Here is a 20,813-nt window from a genome sequence, read left to right on the forward strand (position 1 = left end):
AAAGTTCCGTTCTTTGTTCAGTTGTTATTCTTGTATTTCTTTAGTTTTTGTCGTCACAATTCAGCATGAATTGCCACCGTTAACGTTTCACTTAAATAAGTTGAACTTAACTGTTGTAGTTCTTCGTAGATGTTATCTGCTACCTCGATTATAGACAAGGTGGTTCTGCGAGAAAAGAAATTGTCCTCTTAAAAATGAAAGTATTACAAGTATAAATGAAAAACGATTTGCTCTATATTGTTCTCTATATTTCTATGAAACAGAAAATCAAGAAGGAGAAATAACGAAAAACTATCAATAAACAAATTGACCAAAGTGAATAATTCTGTTTTATTTAAAAGCCGGAACAAAAGGCTATACATAAATCACCTCGGTCCTACGTTGTACTGAATGTACAAAAAAGCGGAGGCAACCAAAAACACGCACAGATCAACGATTACGTAATTGTCTCACAGTTCACTTAGTTTCCTTCCAATACAATTGACCAATCAGAGACAGTCAGACGACCCCATGATGTTATTCTCATCAAATAACGAGTAAGGTACTACAAACACCAGCTCTACAGGAGTTGCGGGTGGATAAACTACACAATAGTATATGTAGTTAACTTTTCCCTCAACCAACTATTTCACTTGCTTAACCAGTTTATTTGAGGGAAGTTTCTCATGAAATTCGGATCGCAGTTTTAGGTCTTGTCTTATCTTGTATACTCACTCATATACATCATATACATACTCTGTACTTTGCACGACACTAAGGAAGTTGATTTATAATAACTGAAGATTCATTATGCCTCGTACTTTCCTTTATAAGAAGAAAAGGAAAAGTTATTCCAGACCGTATCTCGGTAAGTTTAATCTAATCCACCTGTCAGGCATAATATATATATACGAGAACACAGTGTGCATACGTCTTTTATTTTCATTCCGAACTTAGTTTTAAATTTATACGGTGATATTATTATTATTAGTATTATTATTATAATTATTATTATCCTTATCTCTTAATATGTACAAAATTAAAAGAGGGCGAAGCTCAATTTCCAGAATGGGACGGTCAGCTTATGAATATATTTAATCCGTCTATGCATGCAAATACACTTGACCAGAAGCATACAAAAAATTGACCGCAAAATTGACCTCTTTCAATTACCCCTCCATGCCCCCTACCCGGTGCTTATTTTGTCCACTGGAAGTATACTTACATTATTCCTATATTTATTTCAACAATTTCATGAAAGCGATCAAAATAATATGTATGACGTGTGTAAAACAATAACAAATCTTAATGCAGGCATGTATTATCCGGGACACGTGTATTACTTTTGAACAAGGTATTTGAATTTGTTTTTATTCCATCCATAATTTTTTTTTTTAAATTCAAATTATAGTATTTTTTTACTTTATCAATTTATGCATCCGATAGCAATTGCTCGGGATGGGTGTGGGTGGGGAGGAACGGTGACATCAATATCATTTGTCTCCAATTTTAGCCGTTGGGGCCGCCGATGTTCCTGGTCCAACTTACAGTGTGCATCCAAACAAATGCATATCTGCGGATACGCCAATATATTGTGGGCTATCCGTCATAATTTCTTAACATTTACAAAACAGATCTACAATATTTTCCAGCATTTTTTTTTAAAAACTACGTATCTACAAACTTGAAATTGACAAAATAAAAAATAAACGTAATAAGCGCAAATTTTTTGCCCAAAAAAATTTTGGTTTACAGACTCAGTATTAATAGAAAAATAAATCAATTTCAAATATATATTTCAGCCGGAATATGAACGTCAACATCGAAAATTAAAAGGAATAGTTTTGTTCAGATGTTAAAAATTATTATCGAGATGTATAGACTCGGCTCATTCCTCTGTATTCCAATATAAACCATTTCTATATTGATTTGTCGTAATGCCGTCGGCGCATCTGATCAGGTTTTGCGCAAAACTTATATCAAACTTAAGTATTGTCAAAAACTCCGTTTCTGGGAAGAGTTAAATTTACATATATTTTATTTTAGGTCGCAATGTTTCATAATTGAATGGAATATTAAATAACTACTTGTAAGGTATGTTTTCAAATATATATGGCCACACTGGTATACCTTACACCTTCGGTGTTGTTATTATTATTTTTTTTTTTGTATTATTATTTGATGAATTGATGGTTGAAGACTAACGTGGAATTTCAAAATATACTGTAAAATATTCCTCTTACTATGTCGCTGTAAAACTAAAACAAGTCAATTCTTCCCCTTATTCGTATATGTCGCTACACATTTATATAGTTTGTTTCTTCAGGAAAAGTGACAACACGTATATTATCGTTTTAATGTCTATATTTATATAGCACTTTTTATTTAAAAAAATCATATTGTAAAGATAATCGGTTACGTTTCACCATGCTGCTAATTTTCATTTTTGTCCTCACAGGAATTTTTTCATTATACTGTTATTGCTTTTAATCTATAAAGAAAAGAAGGTTAAGGTCCGCGCTCGCAATTGCTTCGAATCCCGGTTTTAAACAATACTTACTTTTGTTCTTTCAAACCTTTTTGGTTGAATTTTTCATATATTTTTTTAAAATAATTATTACTTTAAAGTTGTATATGACTGCAAACAAAATGAAAATCTACTCACTTGTCAAACTGGTCTACTTTGCGCTTGTAATACAGTCTCATTCCAGATATGTATGTTTGAAGTATTAAATTTATATCATTTGTTGCTACTAACACAACAATTTCAAAATATCACATCAGTGAGGGATTTTCCAAGTTTCTTTTTACCAAGTAAGCTCACTGAGCCAGAATTTTAACGATTTCATCCAGTTTAAGGATAATTTTCCATATTAATCCTGAAGCACATGCTAAAGTTGCTCAAATTTGGAAGTTAAACACAGAAATTGTTTTAAAAAAAAAAGCTTTAACGAAAATAATTTTTTGTGAGACTTAAGTAGCTAAGAGCATCGACATTTTGTCAAAACCAATGTAAAAATATGAATTAAGACATTGTTTTCTTTATATAGGCCCTATATATAAATGTTTATATTCTTGATTTTATTTCTTTTTGGTCGTCTCAGCTCTCCTAACATGTTTGCAGAAGGTGAATTTTTCTTACGCAAGAAAAGTTCTACTTTATCACTCCGCTTCAAGTGCTGTTTTTTCCCTTTTCTCCATTAAAAAAACTGGGGAACAAAGTACCCCGAATGTGGTTCATGAATTTCCAAACCTCCTGAATTTCCAACGTCCTGTAGAAAGTGAAAGTATCTCCTTTACTTTGGTCATGCAAAGGGCCATCTCGCACGGATATCGCAACAGCTAGCTTGACAGATCGAAAGTTTTTTTTTTTTAAAGAAATGCTAATTTCGAGCTAAATATTTCGTCTCGCAATGTTGGCCAACCAATTCCTTTGTGGTTTTATTCTTTTGTCATACACCAGCGCTTCCTTAATAGACATCAGTTTAACTTAACTGAAGTAAGAAAAAAATTTGCAAGCACAAAAGATGTGAAAATCCGGGAACTGCTTCATTCTTTTGATAAAGGAATTAGGCAAATAAGCTCAATTTTAAATCCTTTGTGTCAACTAGAAACAAATGAATTGAAGAAGGGGATTGAGGAGTGACACAAACTTAAAGCTGAGAGTAAATAAAATAAAAGAGGATTTGTGAAATCTGGGAATTTCGACGTCACACGAGAAATAGAAACGTTGAATATTTAAATCAATTTAGGTAAATAAAGTTACAAAGGAAAGAAAGAAGGAGGGGGAAGGGGGGGGGGCAATTGAGTGTTTATGGAATGATTCTGTTATATTTTACTCACTAGTTCACTTTTTTATTATTTCCTATATATATATTATTTCCTATATATATATATATATATATATATATACTATTATGAATTACGGTTATGTTAAAACACAAAAAAAAATATTTCGTCTTCTTTGTAACAGTTGATCCTGAAGTCAACAAGAGTACTGACGTATCACCGTTAAGACCTCCTTATGGCCAAGGAGATCTCATAAATACTAGCGGAAAACTTGATGACGTCACCAAAGTACCGTTCAAACCCCAAGGAGATCTCAGTGTGACGAAAACAATGGCTGCAAACGAGACTACGAAATCATCATTCCAGGAGCACTCAGAAGGCGATACCATGATCAACGGGGATGATAGAAATGAATTGTCAAAGATAGCGTTTACAGATGGATATGAAGAACCTTCGTTAAGAAATTCATCGAGCAACATGGAGGAAGAAATCCATCGAAACTGGATACGAAAAGAGGAACGCGACACGGAACCGGATCTGATTAAGATATTTGGTGTTCACGAGAAAGAATTTCACCTCAAATATAAAAATCACAAAGTGAAAGCAGACGATTATACAAGATATGAGGTTTCACCGCCAAAAACCAAACTTCGTGGTTATTTGGAATCGTTCAATACAGAAACAGGAGATGATGGTGAGGATGTTATCAAAGTCAAAAATCCTTGGGCTGAACATACTTCTCCGTTTCTTCTCCGCAAACACGACGACGTGATAGATCAACCGAAAACCTTGGATTTTTATGCACCAGATTGGAGAACAACTTTAGATAGGAAATCACCCCCTTCTGAAAAGTGGATGATGCCATTTCAAGAGAAAGAGGCAATAGCAGGCCCTACCAAAGCCGAGAGAAGATTTGATGCAAACGTCCTGAGTTCTTTATATCAATCATACTTTTATTCAGCTAGCTATTATAATTCCTTGCATCTCAGGGCGTGGCGTAGCGCACAACAATTACGTAACCGACTGACTTATCCTGATAGTGGTGATTTAAAGGAACCCTATTCTGGCAATGGTACCTCCCATCATTTAAGTTCATCTGTCGGATACCCGGCGGCTCCATTCTCCGGAATGTTACATTTTCCAAAAGAGAAGTCAAAATCACCCTCAAAGAATTTGAATTTTCAAGGGGGACCCCTAGTGGGGAAGGGTGTCGCTCGTCAACCTGTCCCTGGTGTCGAATACGTTAAGAACAATCTCAACCTTGAATTACCGGCACGACACGGTGACGTCATAGGGAAGGAACTAGACCCCGACTCTAGCTTGGATAACAGTTATGGCGCCGGTACATTGTTGAATGGTTACATATCCGGTAGCGGTACAAGTGGCGATATACCGGTAAAGAAAGCCGTAAAGAGCAAGGGGAACTTAGAAGATCATAGTGCTGATGCTATTACCGGTTTTAAAGGATCGACCTTAAAGGCGATACTGACACCGCCACAACCGCAGAGTTACAGAGGCGGTAGACGCAGTACATCCGGTAAACCGCCTCAACCGCGTAAATACGTTTGTGACGTATGTGGCAAGGCTTTTAGTAGGAGCAACACACTTGTTACTCATAAGGTTAGTATGCTTATACTTATCACCTCTTTTACTCATTTTATCTCAGATCATTGTGAATATATTCTCAGATGTTTAGGAGGGGGTGGGTGGGGCGGGGGATGGGGGTGGTGGTGAAAAAACATGACAGGGGTATAGAAATAATGTAGACTTACAAGTAGTGTTTTGAATGGCGTACAATAGATAATACTTAATTTTGTGCCCAAAGTCCTCTCTAAATATGGACAGTGATTTATCTGTATTTGACGTCATATTACTTCTAATGATATTACTACGATAAACATTTATCGATTCGGGTTTTAGTTTTAAATTTGAATTTTCTCGTCTTTTTACTTGCAGAGAATTCACACAGGTGATAAACCTTTTGCATGTGAGCTGTGTGGTCGTGCATTTCGCCAACCGGGTAACCTTACCAGACATCGGTTAACCCATACAACCGTCAAACCGTATGTGTGCTCACAGTGTGGAAAGGTAAGAGCAATTTTTAATTGAGACAAACTGCTATTAATTTATATCTTTATAATGAGTGAAAATAATATGTAAATGAAGAACATCACTTTGGATCAGATTGATTGGGAAAAGACAGGTGGTGACAATGTACCACCCACCGTCTTTTCCAAATTGCGTAGGATTCTCAACCCCCCCCCCCACCCCCATTCTCAACATAAATTAAAGATATTACAAATTTCCAATGATTTTACTGACATTATATCCTTTTCTTGAAGGCTTTTAACCGTGCATCTAACCTCCATACGCACATGAGGACACACACCAACTATAAACCATTCGTTTGCCAGTTTTGTGGAAAAGGATTCCATCAGAAAATTGACATGAAGATCCACTCCTACACCCATACAGGTTCGTACCGTATCTTATCTTATCGTATCGTATCGTATTGTATTGTATTGTATCGTATCGCATTGTATTGTATTGTATCGTATCGCATTGTATTGTATTGTATCGTATCGCATTGTATCGTATCGTATCCTATCGTATGTTATGGTATGGTATGGTATGGTATGGTATGGTATGGTATGGTATGGTATGGTATGGTATGGTATGGTATGGTATGGAATGGCATTGTATTGTATTTTATTGTATTGTTTTGTTCTGTACTGTACTGTATCGTATCGTACCGTTTGGTATGGTATCGTACCGTACCGTATTGTGCTGTATTGTAATATGACATGCTGCATCATATCGTATCGTATTGTATGGTATCGTATCGTATTGTATCGTATGGTATGGTATGGTATGGAATGGTATGGTATGGTATGGTATGGTATGGTATGGTATGGTATGGTATGGTATGGTATGGTATGGTATGGTATGGTATGGTATGGTATGGTATGGTATGGTATGGTATGGTATGGTATGGTATGGTATGGTATGGTATGGTATGGTATGGTATGGTATGGTATGGAATGGTATGGTATGGTATGTTATGGTATGGTATGGTATGGTATGGCATTGTATTGCATTTTATTGTACTGTTTTGTACTGTATCGTCTCGTCTCGTCTCGTACCGTATGGTATGGTATAATATGGTATGGTATGGTATCATATCTTTCGTACCGTGTCGTATGGTATCGCATGGTATGGTATCGTATAGTATCGTATCGTATTGCACTGTATTGTACCGTATCGTATCGTATTGTGCTGTATTGTAATATAACATGCTGCATCATATTACAGTCTATTGAATCGTTTGCATTTGAATCGTTTGCATTTCATCGCACTGCTTTGCATCACATTGTGGTCCATAGTGAAACTAGATACTTGTGTGTTATAAATGCACTTTGATGTGGCCTCTTCCATGTGTTGAAAAGTTTCATCGCCTTATTTTTTTTTTTTTTTGCAACAGGCGAGAAACCACACAAGTGCAAGAAATGCGGCCGAGGGTTTAAACAACTGACCCACCTGACATATCACATGAGAACACATTCTGAGGTAAAAATGTATACCTGCAACTACTGTGGTAAAGGTTTCAACCAGAAGGGAAATCTACAGGCACATATTTATCGTCACACCGGTAAGAAGGATCACGTGACCAAAAAAAAAAAAGCAAAGGTGACTGGGTGGTGGCAAGTCAGGATAAACGAAACATTATAGGTATACAATATTTGGCATAGCGTATTGACTAAACATAAATCATATGAAATCAATAACAAAATATTATAAAACGATGCAAATTAAAATAACAAGAAAAGCCATTTAGAACGTAATAAAATAAAATAGTTAGGGTTTAAAACAAAATGATGAAGGAATGTTAGGAGCTTACAATAAAATTAAAATAATATTTAGCGTTATTGATTTGAGGAAAGAATGTCATAAAGTAGTGAACGAATCTTTCGGTAAATGTGATTTCGTGAATTAAGTTATACTGCTAGATGAGGATAACAAAGAACATACTGGAAAAAAAGACTGTCAGAATAATATAAAAAAGGAAAATTAAAAACATAATAACTTTTTTATTTAATGTGGGAAGTAATATTTCACGACAAATAGACGATTACCCGAAAATAGGAAAATAACGTCGGGTACTCGATGCTACCCGGGTGACCATGTCACTACTCATTCACAAACGTCGCATGTTCTACACTGTCGGTTATCGCGGTCATCGAGATCGGTTATGTAATCACTGAAATTATACTAATCACACAAACTCATACATAAACATCAAATAAGTGTGTTTACACGTATTTCTAGATGATATTATAAAAAATGCTAATATCAAATTCTTCTAAAACAAGAATAATACTTCTACAACTCATTACAATTTTCTCTATAAAGAAAAATGATCTCGTTTCTGGTTGGAACCATCCCTGCACTCCCCCTCCACACATCCCTTTCCCTCTACCTTTTTACTCATAATCTATCTTAGTTTTTTTAATAATTCGATAATATTACATTTGATGACGTCATCTGTGTTGAACGAATACTAATGTATTAGATGTCGGAAGCTGTATTATACGTAACAAAGAATGTATAAATATACTGGATAAAATAATATATCATGATTTTATAACGTATTTCTTGATTCATGTTTGATATTAAATGTAAACAGTCGCTGCTATAAAATTCCGTTCCGTCATAGTGACGTCACCAACACGTGTGCTATCGCCTTTGTTCTTCCTTCAGGAGAAAGACCTCACCAGTGTGACATTTGCAACAAAGGTTTCACACTCGCCAGCACTTTAAACACCCATCGACGTACCCATGCGGGCAAGAAACCTTATGTGTGCCAACATTGTGGTAAAGATTTTTACCAAAGAAGCGCACTGAGAGGTCACTTACATGCATCCCATCCATTTGCTGATGGAGACAATATACTGTAAAAAAGAAATGTTAAAAATTAATTTTAAGATCATCAGTATCTGTCCTAAAATATGCTAGAAAGTGACAAATAATGGTCACTAATACTCAGATTTCAAGAAGCAGTTTTCTGCCACCTAGCAAAACCATTGTGCCTCTCACTCCGACATTGAAATGTTTAACTGGAAGCTTCTCAATGTATGGGATTAAGTCGGAAAATCATGGAACTTACATTAGAAAACTGTCGTACAAATGAATTCAATGTTGCCAGGACTACCTGATTAAATCATCATACGTCGCACTCTATACAAACGACGTAAGCTCTTTGGCAAGGAAAAATGTAATTCTTTCGAAAATGTTGTGATATTTAATTTAAAAAAAAAAACAATTTAAAAATTATGATAGAAAAACAAAAAAGAATACATTATGTAATCAGCATAGCACTCATTTATGAAATATTAGTCACTCATACTCTAACTGAAAAACTGATTTCACTGACCCCCCCAACGAAATGGGGGGGGGTCAGAGCTAGGGTAAAATCACGGTTCTCTGTGTAATATCGGTAAAGAATAATGTATTCTAATTTCATAATATATTGATAGAAAGTGGACCCGGTGACATAATTGTCCCTGTGGCCCGGTCTGGCCCTCTCCTCACCCTGAACTGTCCCCAAATTGGGCCAGCTCTAAACACTGTTAATATATCTCCCCATAGACTGAATTCGTCTTCATGAGTTGACCATATGTATATTTGAGCAATACACAATGAACAATGTTAAACACGCTATAAATCCTTCTGAAGCCTTTAGTACACTTGTTATATATCGTCCCCGTTTTGGCGTAGTGACGAATGTGCAAAAAGTGAGTTTTGAGTAAACGCGCTCTAAAGATTTCAACATTTTGACTTTAGTATATCGTTATGAATAAGGGATCTTTTGTAATAAAAGTTGTCAATATATTTAATATAACAAATAGAACTTTGAGTTCTCATATTTGTTGCTGATCGGAAACTTTCTTACAAAGTAGTAATTTTAGTGCAAACATATTCGTCGTTATGTCATGTCATTTTTCAGTTAATGTATGACATTCGTCACACATTCGTCACACATTCGTCACTATGCTAGAACTAAATTTTGAAGTTTCGTCCTGTCACATACTCATATTCGTCACTATAGTGTGTTGTAGCCATATGGGTACACCGTTAATTTTCACTGTGACGTGGGGAGAGGTGGGGGGGGGGGAGGGGGTAAGGTGGAATAACCTTAGATAGAAGAAAATAATCAAAGGGGTGGTACTTTGGTCTTATTTATGTTAAAAAGAACGCCCAAGGTTTACTACAATGTATTACATAAACAAGGAATGTTTATACGCAGGTATCAACATACGTATTTTAGTATGTTTCTCTTGGGTGGCATGAATGGGGTCGGATAGGGTGAGGGGAGGGGTAGACAGGTCAAGGAGAGCCGGCTGCTGAAAAGGTGGTATATGGGTCGTATTAATTATTAAAAGAACGCCCACGTTTTGTTACAATGTATAAAATATACAAGGAATTTGAATGGGTAATGCGCGGATATAAGTTTTTTAGTATATTGCGTCGGAAAGGGGGGTATTGGGGTAGTGGGGTAGGGAGGGCATGGAGAGCCGGCTGCTGAAAGGGGTGGTACGTTGGTCTTATTTATCTTAAGAAGAACCCCCAAAATTTTCTACAATCTATAAAATATACAAGGGATTTGCATAGGTTATCAAGATATATCAACATGTGTCTTAGTATGTTTTACTTGGGTGGCATGGAGGGGGTTGGATATGGTGAGGGGAGAGGTTAGAGAGTGCAAGGAGTGCCTGATGCTGACAAATAAATGAAGCTGAATAACATGGATTTAATTTAGATATCACGTTGTTCGTGTTAATTTAATGTCGTTGTGAAATTCAGTTAGGGCTATACTTATTGCAACCATCCCCTAACATCTTAAAAAGAACTTCAGTACTGTATCATTGAAAAGAACTATACAGGAATACGTATAATGACTTATCTAGGTTAAATTATCCATTACGAAATTAATTAACATATCCGAATGAGGCTCAATGGTGTTATGTAATCGTTATCCCGACCCCATTCCCCACATCGACCGGATCTGTTCCAGCTTTGGGCAAAACCTAGGTCTTAACAACATTGTTTATGAAATTGTTTCGGAAGTCAATTTCCATGGCATGATGGGACAGATACTCTTTAGTATAACGGTGTGGATCCTTATAAAGCTCAGTAACAATTATATTGGCAGGCGCCGTGCCTTAAATGATGTATCACAAGTCCTGCATCATTGGTATGTTATTAGTGTGATAATTTATCTGGTATATTATAAATATAGCTTCAAAATTCTTTCTTTGTTTTTTTTTTTGCAATATAAAATGGTACCAAACAGGCACTGCATATATCACATGTAGTATTGAAAACATTGTCCTTTGCATTTTCGTTAAAGAAAGGCACAGCGTAAGCCACACTAGATACTATTTAATATGCTTAATACCTTTGATACATGGCAAGAAAAGGTCAAACTGCCATAGATGTATATTCCAGTACGTAGCCTTTTTGGAGGTTCTAGCGACCTGATAGAATGAGACCTTCATGTTTTATGTCTTTTTTAATTTTCAAAACACATTTCCTTTGATATTTGGAGGTTAAGCAATAAATTGTTGCTGTCACATGTTGGAACTATGTCATTTACAGAACACTGATAATTTGATTGATCAGTTTCAACGGAGCTTTTGGAAATTTTGCATGATAAAGCAGTATCATGGGCATATTTTGTACCAGAAATGTGTGAGTTTGACCTAATTTCATCAGTACATAGTAAATAATATAGCAGATAATGCCCCCCCCCCCCCCAGGCACATCAACCCTTATTTCCGACATTTCCGATAACCCTTTATCCTACATCTTGAAGAAATTGTGCCAGCCAATGAATAAGCCATGTTTCTTTCATTAATCGTGAAAGATCAATCAATTGATTTGGTAAAACATATAAAATGCACTTGAATAGTCAAGAAAAGACCCTTTTTATAGTTATTTCCTTACAATCTAACTGAGACACAGAATCATGGATTAATAAAATGTCTGATGTCTGCAGGACATTGGGTTCTTCGATTGGCTTATAACATCCGTTCTGGAACAGCAAGTGCCTTCGCCTTTCTTATGTAGAGAACCTTAGTTAACAATCCAAATGTATGGAAACCAGGGCTGGGGGTGTATCAGTTTGGCGAAGTTCATTTGGTTTCTGTGTCCATGTTTTGACTTGTTTTTTTTTCTCCAAAAAGTCTGGTATAACTTTCCCTTATGACCCTGGACTTCTCAGCCTGTGGAAGAAAACATCCAAGATTCTCTCATTTCTAAATGGTGCTATACAGATTTTCTACTAATTCTGTCTAACGCCGCCACCCACAACCCACAACCCGACCTCCCCGTCCTTTGTAGCATAGTTTCTATACTTAGTAGAAAAACTATGCTACTACCTTCCAAAGTTTCATGTAAAAGTGTGTGACCTATATCTATGTCACTAGGTATTACTTAGCCAGATAGAGGTAGTTATAAATTAAGCTAGACTAATGTTTATGAAGAGCAAAGCCGCCAATAGCTATATGAAACTGAAGACTGGAGGAAGTCTAAAGTGGAAATGAGCTGGTGTTTTGATGTTTTAACTTGTCATAATACTGCTATTTGTGTATTGGACTGTTAACATTTACATTGAGACTGTGACAGAAAACCAAGAGAATTAATGAATAACACAACCCCCCCCCCCTCCCACTCCATCCCAAGTCTCACTATGACATCAAACATTGGCCAAAAAGGTAGCTCCATGCCAATTTACTCCCGTACAGTGCAAGATAAAGGTCTTAGATATGTTCGGGATAAGTTCATCACAAGGATCTCCGTTATATAAGTTCATTACGATGGTTTGGATTCCTTCTATTTAATCCTAAGGTATTGTTAGGCTGACACTAAGAATGGCTTAAATTAATTAACCTTGGTCTAAGTATTGTAGTCTTGGCGGTCACAATTACAATTTGAGTGGTTTTTCATAATTTTTATACAAGTTACATCCATGGGCATCATGGTCCTGACTTACACCATGGGTTTCCTCATTTACATAACTCTAATTAAATGTACCGACACTGTTGTTACACTGATTCAGTACAGAAATAGCGTTACTGTAGTCTATAGCTACTCGCGCAACAGGTATAAGCATCCGATGTACTGCAATCATAACACTAGGCTGCTATTTAGGTTTACTATTGTTGACCCACTGGTCAATCCGTTTTCACGATTGAGGCTATCGTGTAGGAGATACTGCATTAATTAATTAATAGATGAGGTGGAAATAATAAAGATATTACCTTCACATAGTCAGGGGTGCTTTCAAATGGACGTATGTTGGTTCTAAAATCAGTATGACATGGTTTTATGTTCGACTTGTCCCAAAGGGTAATATTCGTCGTTATGCAAAAACGCAGAAACTTTGACAAATTGTATTACTGAGTGGTCATAATGACGAATGTAGTATTCGTCAGTATGTGAAAACGAGAATGCGCCTTAGATGGACATTCGTCAAAAACCAGTCAGAAATAACGAAGAAACTAGACATTTTTTGAACTTCTAACCCGGCTCAATCGATTCTTCACCCTCGAAATAGGTAACAACAATATTTAACTCAATTTCGCCAAAAGTGCATATTCGTCACTACGCCAAAACGGGGACGATATGTATAGCCTATACTCAGTGTGCTCTTAACATGTAGATATATTACTAACATAAGATCCTATACCTGTCTTACATCGCTCCTATACATTCTTACTTTTTTAATATTTGAAGAATAAATTTCAGAACTGTCATGACAATATGCTACGTTGATTCTCGCCTTATTTTGAGGAGCATGTGTATTTTAAGTTAACCATGTCATTTACTTCCACTTTTTGGCAAAAGAACTCATCTTTAGTAACGTAAATAATATAATAATAAGTGCAATACTGCTCGTTAAACGAAATGCTAAATATATATCACATTACTGCAGAAGAGTTTAATATTGTGCCGCCTAAAACATCAAACATGTCTTGCTGATACGCCTATTGGTACACTGTATTACGAACCATGGCAACCACTTGCATAAGCACCGAAAAAACACATATTTATATATAATATGTATATTACATTTCCTTGCAATATTCAATCAATTTGATACACATTTTTTTCTCTGTTTGTAAATAATTAAGAAGTCTTGTCTAGTAGGTTTTTGTATTATATTGAATAATGTTAATTTTGAGTATTAATTTAAGCAGAGCCATGTACATTTTACGGAATGACGTCACCGGGATCTACACGTAATTTGCATATTATTACGTCATTATGCGACGTGCAGTATAAACCTACACAGTTTAAGCAAGGAATGATGTTTACATATGTTAATGGTATTAAAACCTGTGATCTCGCTGTCCTAACAGTAGTAGTGGGGTGGAAGGTGGGGGGGGGGGACAAAAATGTCCATAGGCAAAGCTATCAAGCTATATTTGGCTGGTGGGCCACCCGGCATTTATGGTGTATTTTTACCCTCAATGGTCTCTTTATCTTGGGACCCATGAGCCCCCTATCACCCTCCAGATATCGCAACTGATTATTTGGTTCCTAATATATGTTTACTCTAACTTGATGTGTAATTTTCTTTGTTGGAAAGTTGATAATTTTGTTATTAATAAATTCTTAAACACGTAAGTAATGTACCCGTTTGTTCTATTCTAATTTGGTGTGTTGTCTGATTAAATTCTAACGGCATCTCCGCGCACAGTGCATGATTATTGGAATGGGACAGCTTTGAGTGATTAATATCCCAGATGAGAGAAAATGTATTCAGAGTAGAAATTAAATGTAGCCTTGGTTTGATCAGAGTGAACATTATTATATATCATAAATTATAGTACCCGCCATTTTAGCATAATTTCTCTCGATAGGGGAAGGGTCACCTCTCCCCTGGACGACATAATCTCTCCCCTGGACACATCTGATCTTCCCCTCCCATGACGACATTCACATACTCGCCTATTACGTAACCGTATATATATATATATATATCTATATATCTATATCTATATATATATATATATATATATATATATATATATATATATATATGATTCATTCCTGGGGTTTAAGTAAGGGTGAACCTGGTAAACATAATATACATCCAAACATCCATATTAGAAACAAGACTATACAACGAGATGAAATTTTCAACTAACAGTTTAAAATATTTGTCTCTTTCATAGAAGTGTCACATTGTTTTCCATTGGAATATGCCTGATTGTAATTTAAATATGAAAGATTATATTGGCTTATGTGGTCAGGCACACATATATATATATACACAACTGAGTAAAATACAGCTTTCCGCACTGATTACCATAGTGAACGAGCAGGCCTCTTATATTGTAGCCCTGATGTTCAATGGGGAGGTCTCCACCCTGTTTAGGGTATCCCAAATTCTGGAGGCTCGGTGTCCACAACTTCTTAAGATAAATATATTGATTTTGCGGTAAGAAAAGTGGCAAAATCTAATACATAAATTACTTCAAGAGTGGCAGAATATAACACTAATTTACAAGTAAGAATCATTTATCATGTAACAGATTCTCAAAGGGGGAGGGGGGGGAGGGGATATGGCCTCCCCGTAGAGACCTTCCCGAGGCCACAACATCTGCCACTGGATGGTCGCCAAGGTAACGAAGATAGAAATTGGGGTCACCAAGCAAAAACGTTTGAAAACCAAGGTTTTAAAGGATCAAAATTGGTTCTCTCTGACATTAAGCAATCTATACATTCTTCCGCCAAATGAAGCAAATCCAGCCCCTTCCCAAACCCACTGCCACCCTCCGTCGCGCCCCTTCCACTACTTCAAAGGTAAATATCATTTCCATTCAATTCTATCCATACTTCTGCTTGCTAGCTTTTTCGTTTCCAGTCAGTTCCCTGTTCATAATTTGCTTGTATAAGCACAACATCTACATTGTTTAAGTCTTATATATAACTCAATATGTTTGTTACAGTGAGTATAATAAAATGGTAGATCGTGTTTCATCTTTCTCAAACGTGATTTAATATCAAACTACTTGTATCAAGTGTTTCCTTCGTAAATACATATCATGACTCGCTCTTGCTAATCAAATATACACTAAGAGTCTGAAAAACACATATATAAGAGGTAAGCATGGTATGTGCCAAGATTCATGATGGTAGGTGTCTTTTCGTTGTATTGTCTGTCATATTGCCGAGACACAACGCATGATAATCTTTTTTATAATTATTATTTATTTCCCTGCATGCAAAAGGCCCGCAGAGTATAGATATACAGACCAAGCTATAGGTCTTAAGGTTAACACACAACAAACATATAGTAAGCCTGTAGATAGCAAGTAATGTAACGTAGCCTTTGTTTGAGAATTACATGATATGACGGTGTTGGTTTTATCATCAAAAACATGGAGAAAACGATGAAACAAATGGTTGTAAAAAGTTTAAATTAACAAAACCGAAAATATTTTATATATATATATATATATATATATATATATATATATATATATATATATAAATGAAATCGTAATGAGTTGGAAAATCAAGACCAGTGAAAAAACTTCCAGCCTCCACCGGGATTCGAACCCGGGCCTCCCGCTTTGTACGCGGACACCCTAACCAACTAGACCATGGACGCTGATTGTATGTCCAGAGGTTCTAAACCGGTAAGGAAGGTCGTAATTCCACTGTAGGCGTTTGTCACCTGTATCGAACAATACTAGTTCTGTTTTTAGTGACATATTTTGCCTTACTCTAGAGATCAAATATGATGCTATCCAACTCGAAAATCATTTGTGATTCCTAAAGCCGGATCTCGAAAGAGATACTTTGAACAGACTTTATGTTAATGCGTCCATGGTCTAGTTGGTTAGGGTGTCCGCGTACAAAGCGGGAGGCCCGGGTTCGAATCCCGGTGGAGGCTGGAAGTTTATTCACTGTTCTTGATTTTCCAACTCATTACGATTTCATTTATATATTTTCATTAACATAATATATATATATACATTAATCAGCTTACAACAACCATAATAATATAGGCTTAATAATAAAATAATAATAATAAAAAAAAAGGAAATTGTAAACCCGTTTTAAGGGCAAACTGAGCAAAGCAAGATTACTATTTTTTTTACTTACTATTAGAAATCGAAAGACCTCGAGTATAGCAGTCCCGAAAGTTCCTCTATCAATGATGCTTCTACCCCACCCCCCCCACGCCCCGACCCCAGGCCCCTCCTCACTATCATAATTTACATGATTGGTGAAATTTGATATTGACATACACGCAAACGACTATAATTATTGGCATGCCGCAGGCCTAAAAGAAAAGCACATCATTAAACCTCATGTTGTGACACAATCTATGCAACAATTTTCTTTACGGGACTTCTGGCTACGGGGAGCCAAAAGTGCCACAAATATGGAAAACTAACATGAAATGTCAAGCGTTATGTGAGAATGCCGACAGATATACCGACATGCTATAGTATGATGTAACTATGACGAGTTACAGGCTTTAGATGAAAACAAAAATATCAGTATTAGTATTGAAGAAAAATAAATGATTAATAAAAAATAGAATACTTTTTTGGCAATCTGCAACGATTACGTAATACCTGCCTCCTTCAAGTTACTAACAATACGTATCAACTTCAAATGTTGAGTTCCAAATTTTCCCAAAGATGCTTAGATTGTTTTACAATATATATCTTTTATATGTCTAGAATAAATATACCCTTGGATTATTCTTCTTATTTTACAGTGACGTAAAATGCTACTGGAAGGATGGCAGTATTCTCTAACAGCTCTCTGATCTTTTATTGTTGTTTTTGTTTTTTTGTTTGCTTTTTTTTGTAATTTTTGCCAGAAAGGAAAGAGATAATGATGTGTACTTTATTATCACCATATCAATACTAATTCTTATCCTTGTCCTTTCCTTGAACCGTCTCTCCCGACTTCACACAACTAGACCGCTTCTTCAAGATGATGATAAAGAATGATGGGGGAGAAAAAAACATCTCAAGATGTTTCAATAAAGAATGCAAAGCCTATATTCCTCGGGTTTCTTCTTCATCAATTTTGTAAGAGGCAGATTTAATTGCTTCCCGTTCTCCATCTCACAAATAAAATCTCATTTCAGTGACAAAACCTCTCATCGAAATTGTTTGACCTTGCTTACTGATTAAGACAGAAGAATATAAAGAGATAGGGAGAGAGACAGAGAAGAGAAAGCTTTTAAAATAGGTCTTTACGTCGAGCAAATCATTCTTCGCTTCCTCAACACTTTCAATTATTTTACACTCTCGCGTAACATATTGTTACGTAAAGACAGTGAGAGAGAGAGAGAGTCTGACTTAATTGCTAATTTTCTCTCATTATCACTCTCCTTTCACGAAGATAATCCCTCCCAGCCTTTTTTTTTTGTTGGCATCCTTGCTTCCTTCTATACCCCTTTTCCTCTCTCTTGTCTTCATTTTTTAGGGTATTTGCATAAGCACGGCTCGTTCTGTACCAGCAGATAGTCAAGGGCTACTGTTCACGTGTGTCTTATTTGCTGAACTAATTCCGCGCGCGTGCGGAGATTGGTTTTGGCAGGAAGAGATTACGTAACAGAATAATGAAAACTTATTGGCAAGATACGTTTGATAGGATGAGAAAAACAATATGAGAGGCAGAGAAGAAAAGTGTTCCAAATACAAAGGAAGTATAGAAACGATGCATTAAGATGAGATGAATCTTAACATAAAAGGAGGACTTAAAACATAGGGGGAAAAAAAAGAAATAAAGGAGCGAAGCAAGATGCAGGCTTTTGTTAATGAAGTTTCGAAATGAATTATTAAGAAAGAAAGAAGCAAACACAAGACGGAGCAGTGAGTCTTTGGTTGTAAATGACTTGGATACATTTCTTTAACAGTTATTTATCTTTCACATGGTTCTAAATAATATGAATATAGACTAAGCTGACTTTACTGAAACATCCTTCAGTAGCTTATTGTAGCTAAATTTGGTAATTAAATAAGTCACATATATGTTCAAACTTCTACAAAACATTTCACACTCACAACAGATTCCTTTCGATAAAACATCGTTATCGTTTTTCTTTAGAATTTCTCCATATCCAGGCCAATTTGAGGACTCCGAACCTGCAGATCAGTAAGCAAAAAACGAAGACTTGAATAAGGGGGGGGGGGGGGGGAGGGGGCTCGGTGACATAATTGTGCCCTGGACCCAACCTGACACTCGAAGCCACGGTGGAGACTTGATCAAGTATAAAAATGACACATCAGATCCACTCGTGTTTGAATTTCCAATGTTCTCTACTTTCGTCATTTTTCTGGTGGAATAACAATTGTTTGTTGTTAAGATTGAATGTTTGAACATTAAATACGTGTTAAACTGTCGTTTACTATTACGCAGAAAAAATGATTGTTTTAAGGATGACTTACGCCATATTTGTTTTATGCAAGAACATCTTTTAAATATTGTATAATCCAAAACGGAACAAGTTATTTCGCATCTGTTAGTATGGGTGTGTGTGTGGTGGTATGGGTGAGGGGGGTTATTGTTCACCACAAAATGATCGATGAATGGAGATTGAAAGCATGGTAGGATTTGCAACTGCATGATTGCCTTCATTGTGTTCCAAACCTCGCGTGCCACAAGAGCTCTAAGATTTGAACAAAAAAGACGAAAAAAGGGAAGCGAACTTTTGTGCACGATGGTAATACTCTTACTGCTTGTGAAATGGGCAACTGTATATTTGGCTGTGTTTATCCACACATACAGTTCATCTTATTGCAATAGAGGCACCAGATTGCTAAAGCATACGACCAGAGCAACTGGCACGCGCAAGAGATGCAAACATTACGTAATACACAATAGATCCGCGTCACCGTTTACTTTCCGGTAATTAAACCAGTTTTCACACAAATCCTATATTCACACTGTAGGACAAAAAGCCAGATATAACAACAGAAAATGGGCAAAGAAGGAAAAGTAAAATAGCGTGAAGTGTCCCTCGGTGAGTATTTGCACGCATCTGTTACATGTAACAAAGAAACAGGTACGTTAGGCATTGTCTGAAGTAGTCGTTACATGTTCTGTCTTATAACATGAATATGCATTGTCTACTCGGTTGTCAGGGAAGATATTATGTAGCCTTTATATTTACAGCTATACTCGGTAAGCATTTCCACAGCTGTTGACATGAAACTTTTATCTTTATAGACTCGTGATACTTCACTTAACGTAACACTGTCGTGATCACCTGGATACTGTTTCAATTTAAGGGGATTCGGAGGGGGGATGGGGGGGGGGCGAGAGGGGAGTAGGTTGAGGGATGATCAAGCTTGTTGGATTTCCATACCCCACGCAGACTTTATCTTTGGTTGACTTTTCTTTAACAGTACATTTATAGCCCAGGTGTTAAAAAATATATATTTCAATGACAGCAACAGTGCTAGCGATTCATTTCGAGATTTCACGATGAATGAAAGCATGTCTTCTTCTTTCTGTTGGTTTATTTATAAATTATTTTTTTGGCATTTAACTTTTTGTTAAGCCGACTTTGTTTTCTGCTGGAGAGAACATTGGAAATGGGTGTGAAATACATCATACTATCCGTCTATATGGTCACTGACTCACTGTACCGATGTAAGAGGCTTGCAGTTGATAACAGGGCAGTGTGATGCGCAAGGGTATGGGTTGGTGAGGGGGGGGGGGGGGAGAGAGGGCATATCCCTCGCCCATTGTTAGCAACACTAATTATTCTCTTCATATGAGTACATGTCAATGCGAGTCCCTCCCTCATCTTATTACAAGTAATTAAAGCAATATTACAGCAACCTCGTCAATACCTACTGCATGGGCACTTCATTTTGAGGCTGCGCAGTCGAATTCATGAAATGCTTCATTAATACCTCGTTACCGCGTGTGGTAATTTTGAAGAAAGTCACCCAGGCAAGAACCTGGGCACTGATCAAATTAATATACAACGCCACCTA

General features: G+C 36.4%; 1 protein-coding gene and 1 long non-coding RNA gene across 4 annotated transcripts in view; both read left to right on the forward strand.

The window, feature by feature from the left end:
- The first annotated feature begins 579 nt into the window (after positions 1–579).
- Positions 580–12,435, forward strand: LOC139984902 (uncharacterized). Of its 3 annotated transcripts, none has more exons than XM_071999028.1 (6): positions 580–847; positions 3,953–5,388; positions 5,725–5,856; positions 6,111–6,243; positions 7,250–7,417; positions 8,527–12,435. In XM_071999028.1, the coding sequence occupies exons 1-6, from the start codon at positions 790–792 to the stop codon at positions 8,721–8,723; spliced, it is 2,124 nt and encodes a 707-aa protein (XP_071855129.1). In that variant the 5' UTR covers positions 580–789; the 3' UTR covers positions 8,724–12,435. The 3 variants fall into 3 exon arrangements, with proteins under 3 accessions (XP_071855129.1, XP_071855130.1, XP_071855131.1); XM_071999029.1 differs by having other exon boundaries at positions 7,250–7,497; positions 8,527–8,664; XM_071999030.1 differs by having other exon boundaries at positions 582–847; positions 7,250–7,335; positions 8,527–8,728.
- A 7,206-nt stretch (positions 12,436–19,641) lies between these two features.
- The window catches only part of LOC139954763 (uncharacterized), a 30,703-nt gene continuing 29,531 nt past the window's right edge, over positions 19,642–20,813 (forward strand). Inside the window, exon 1 of the long non-coding RNA XR_011788173.1 lies at positions 19,642–19,831. This is a non-coding gene — a long non-coding RNA (uncharacterized lncRNA). The remainder of the gene's footprint in view (positions 19,832–20,813) is intronic.

The sequence above is a fragment of the Apostichopus japonicus genome, chromosome 17 (assembly GCF_037975245.1).
Source record: "Apostichopus japonicus isolate 1M-3 chromosome 17, ASM3797524v1, whole genome shotgun sequence".
Classification (NCBI taxonomy): Eukaryota; Metazoa; Echinodermata; class Holothuroidea; order Aspidochirotida; family Stichopodidae; genus Apostichopus; species Apostichopus japonicus.